General features: G+C 34.8%; 1 protein-coding gene across 1 annotated transcript in view; it reads left to right on the forward strand.

The window, feature by feature from the left end:
• The window catches only part of LOC107750077 (ATPase family AAA domain-containing protein 2-like), a 116002-nt gene that overhangs the window by 12596 nt on the left and 98807 nt on the right, over positions 1-4599 (forward strand). The window contains exons 12-13 of the mRNA XM_016565339.1: positions 558-717; positions 2325-2415. Coding sequence (XP_016420825.1) covers positions 558-717; positions 2325-2415 — 251 coding nt within the window. The remainder of the gene's footprint in view (positions 1-557; positions 718-2324; positions 2416-4599) is intronic.

Genomic DNA, 4599 nt, shown 5'->3' on the forward strand with positions numbered 1-4599 from the left:
TTATTCTTGAACTGACCAAAGTATTTAAAGGGAGAAGGTTACATTAAAAACATATATTTTAACATTATGTTACATTCTGATGTTAAATCCACTATTGTTCTATACAGTATTTAATGTAATTACATCAGAAGTAACTGTAATTAAATTACAGAAAAAACTAAGAGTAAACCCTTATATTTCTGTATTGCTTTATTGCATTTAAATGTTCAGTTATTTTTGTTATAAGAAAAAAGTTATTAAACCTGTTATACTGTATTATGACAGAACTTTTTATAAAACTAAATTTAAATATCGCGATAATACAGTATACCGTGATAAAAGCATTAGCAATTAATCGCAACATGAAATTTTGATACCGGCATATCCCTAAAATCATGTAGTTCATATGATTTCCACACAAAGGGTTTTGGTATTACAAGGAATGTATCATGGAAAACAATATTTTTCTTGCTCTTTCAAAGAGTTTGATGTGCTACACACATTTACACAACAACACCTATTCATTTTACATTTGACAAGGTTAGCCAGTCATTTTGTTTTATATTTTTATTTTTTAGCTCCATAGTGTCTACATTACTGGCATTGATGGATGGTTTGGACAGCCGGGGGGAGATAGTGGTCATCGGTGCTACAAATAGACTCGACTCTATCGACCCCGCACTCAGGAGGCCCGGACGCTTTGACCGGGAGTTTCTGTTCAACCTGCCAGATAAAAAGGTGCGTGAAACCTTTTTAACTTCAGCGAGTATTTCTTAGCCAACTGATACTCTGTGTCCCAGAGCGACCTCGTGTCCCTCACTCAAAACACTTATCCTGAAATAGTCTGACAGCTCAGTTTCAAGTCTTTTGCAGCTGGTTTGGCCGCTAAAACCTGTCTTTTATCTGTGATAATCTCATAGATTCTGTTTGCTCCAGCTCATTGACAATTTGACAAATGGAATGCCAGTTAATTTTGAAGAGATTAGTTTAGCATGCCGATCTCTGCTGATATCAGAGCATTCCTGCTTTAGATCAAAACATTTCATGACCAGAGTTGAAGCCTTTAATGTTACCTTTAAAATGAGTAACTTGTAAATTTCTTGCATAAAGTCATTTATACAGTCAAGCTAATGTTTTGACCAAATATTAAAGGGGTCATATGATGCAATTTCAAGTTTTCCTTTCTCTTTGGAGTGTTACAAGCTGATTGTGCATAGATAAGATCCCTGAAGTTGCAAAGACTAAAGTCTCAAAACCAAAGAGATATTCTTTATCAAAGTTAAGACTCTGCCACGCCCCCCTAAAACGGCTCGTTCTAACACGCCCCCACATATCTACCTCACTATCAATCTACAAATAAACATTGAGGGAAGTATGTTTTTAAATTTATATCATTAGATGTTAAATATATCAATTTTTCCTTTGTCCACCAGTCAGAGTAGTATTGAGCAAAAATGAGGATTTCTAATAGGGTGAGAGCATTAAACAGCATTTGAACCTATCAGTATATTGTATATACATCAATGAAACCAGAAAAGTTGAAAACATTGATGATCAACAGAATTTAATGCAGTACTATTTTGTTGAATAATTGTAATAAATAATATAATATTATTTTGTACAATTGGGGTCCAAAAGTTTGACTACGCTAAATCTGGATTTTTTTTTTTATAGCATGAAAATCATCAAAAAACATTTTTTTGTCAGGGTTTTGTTTGTTTGTTTAAAAATGTACAGCTTATAATTTGTAATGAAAAAATTACATTAAATTGTAAAAATACAAATACATTTTCACTAATGGTTTCAGCCCACATATATACATTTTTTGTATATCATATATATTTAATCAGAGTTGTTGTCAAAATTTAAAACGTAATTAGTAATGAGAAAATACTAAATACTTAATATACTGTATGTTCACTAGTGGACTTAGACTCCATATATACATATATATTTTTGTATTTCATTATATTATTATTTTATTATATACTTTGTCACAGGAAAAAAAATGAATCTCAAGTGGTAGTGACAACAAACAAACAAGAATAGGAACACTTATAAAACTAAAACACAACTTATATAATTGTCAAACATATCTACACCCCAGTATTGTGTGCATCATCAATGCCTGAGCTGGAATATGAGTTCAGCTCTGTGCTGGTCTAATTCCTGGATGTGTATGTAGTTTGTCTTCTCAGCAGGGTGCTGGCTAATCAAACGTTAGCTCTTATGTTTTTACCAGCCCCTTTGTTAGGTGTTTATGATCAAAACAGTTTTGCTGTGCGTTTTGAAGTGCCTTGTTTTATCTGTACACTGTCTGTGATTGTGTTTATGCTCATCAACAGGCTCGAAAGCACATTCTGGAAATCCACACCAGGGACTGGAGCCCCAAGCTTGCTGAACCCTTCATAGATGAGCTAGCTGAGAAATGTGTCGGTAAGATGGATGCAAAAGAGATGCTTTTCTAGCTTCAGCTCTATATCTCAACCCAACTAGTCGCAGCATTAACACGTTTTGGGTTTCAAGTCATTTCTTTCTTCACTGATAGTGAAATGCTGCACAAAGTGACAAAATCACAGGCAATCTTGTTTAATCTATATTCAAAGTCAGTGAGCTCGTACTACTTGATTTCTCTGGACCATAAAGTGTTTTGATGTCAGATATTTGGAAGATGAAACATAAAGAAACAAACGGAAATCTCATAATCAAAGATCATTTACCATGTTTTACACAGGTGTCAACATTTGTTCAACAGATTTTATTATTAATGTAGAAACTTTGACTCCCTGAAGCATTTTATTTGCTTTAAATGTACCTTCTTGGTTATTGTTTGTAACCTGAAGTCCAAAATCAAATAGCAGTTTGTTTTCCCAAATATAAAATTAGTTAACTGGAACACAGTGTTAATATTTTACTGTAGACAAGGCTATTCTGTCAACTTAGAGTGTACTTCCAGTGTAATTCTTCCAGTTCAAGGGGGCCCGCCCCCCTTGAAGGTCAAGTTAATATTTAATTATATTTTCTCTATAGCGCCAGATCACAACAGAAGTCATTTAAAGTTACCTTTCCTATAGAACAGGTATATACCTTGTTCTTTTATTAAGCAAACTAAATAGCCTTATGTTATTTATCTTATTTACACGACGGCATGTCATTTCGGTCTCTACGTTATGGTCACGCTCTCTGCATGACGCACAGTGGAGTTGTTCCACGAACAACATCTCCAGAACTGCTCTGAGAGTCACTTCATGAGCATTTAATTTTCATTACTTAAAAGATAGCTTAAATGAATGTTTTATGCCTTAAAACAAAATGTAAATGCACAGCACAGAATTTCTGAGCAAAAAATCATAAGGCTATTGTAAGAACAAAAAAAACACTGACTTCTTAATGTTAACAATAATAATAATAGGGTAACACTATACAATAAGTTCATGTTAATTTCAACATATATAAAAGTTGTGCTTGTTAACATTAGTTAATGCACTGTGAATTAACATGAACTAACAAGGAACAACTGTATTTTCATTAACTAACATTAACAAAGATTAATAAATACTGTAATAAATGTATTGTTCATCATTTGTTCTACCATTAACTAATGGAACCTTATTGTAAAGCGTTACAAATAATAGTAATAATAATAAAGTTTAAGCAATATCAACTTTTCTTTTCTAATGTTTACTTACATTTATTTTAACCATTAAATGAAATCCAGAAAAATGAAAACGAAAACAGAATTATTAAAATTAACAAAAATGAAAAGATAAAATGCAATTTGTGAAAAGCTTTTTTACAGTTAGCTATTTACTAATGTTTTGAACAGTATGAACAGTATTCACATAGTGACGTTCTCTGCTGTTTCCCTGTGTCTCAGGTTACTGTGGGGCCGACATCAACGACATCAAAACAGAGGCTGTGCTAGCGGCTCTGCGGCGGCGCTATCCTCAGATCTACAGCAGCAGCCAGCGTTATCAGTTGGACGTGGCCTCTATCGTTTTGTGGCCACAAGACTTTGGTTGTGCTCTGCGCTCCATAGTACCTGCGGGTCAAAGGGCCCTGGCTCCGCCCGGCCAGGCCCTTTCCTACGTGTTGAAGCCCCTGCTGGAGCCCACACTGGCCCAAACACTGGCCTGCCTGATGCGAGTCTTCCCCCACACAGAGCTCCTGCACAGGGAACACACACACGGTACGCTCCCATTTCCTGCTGTTTGATTTTATGTAGGCCTGTCGCAATAATCAATATATCGACTTATAACGCAATATATGTACATGACCTCAATCATTTTTGGTGACACAATATATCGCCCATTATATTTACTTAAAAATGAATGTCACCATGTTTTGTACATTCCACTTGTGCCTGTGTCTTTTGCAGCTTCTCGTACATAACGCGGTGTAGTCATGAGGTGCTAGTTCAAATTTAAAAAATGCTTCTACAAACAAAGTTTCATCTGCAGATATGATCTTGTTTAGGGATCTGTGCCTTTGTGCATACTGACTGCCAGGTAGTGATTGTGTTTTTCAGCAATAGTGTGCACCCTTAATGTACAGAGAAAAGAAGGTCAGGGAAAAATCTGTAGATGGAAAAATCTCCATACAAGCTCTTTGTGCATTTTT

Source organism: Sinocyclocheilus rhinocerous, unplaced genomic scaffold (genome assembly GCF_001515625.1).
Source record: "Sinocyclocheilus rhinocerous isolate Xijiao unplaced genomic scaffold, SAMN03320098_v1.1 scaffold272, whole genome shotgun sequence".
In the NCBI taxonomy this organism is placed as follows: Eukaryota; Metazoa; Chordata; class Actinopteri; order Cypriniformes; family Cyprinidae; genus Sinocyclocheilus; species Sinocyclocheilus rhinocerous.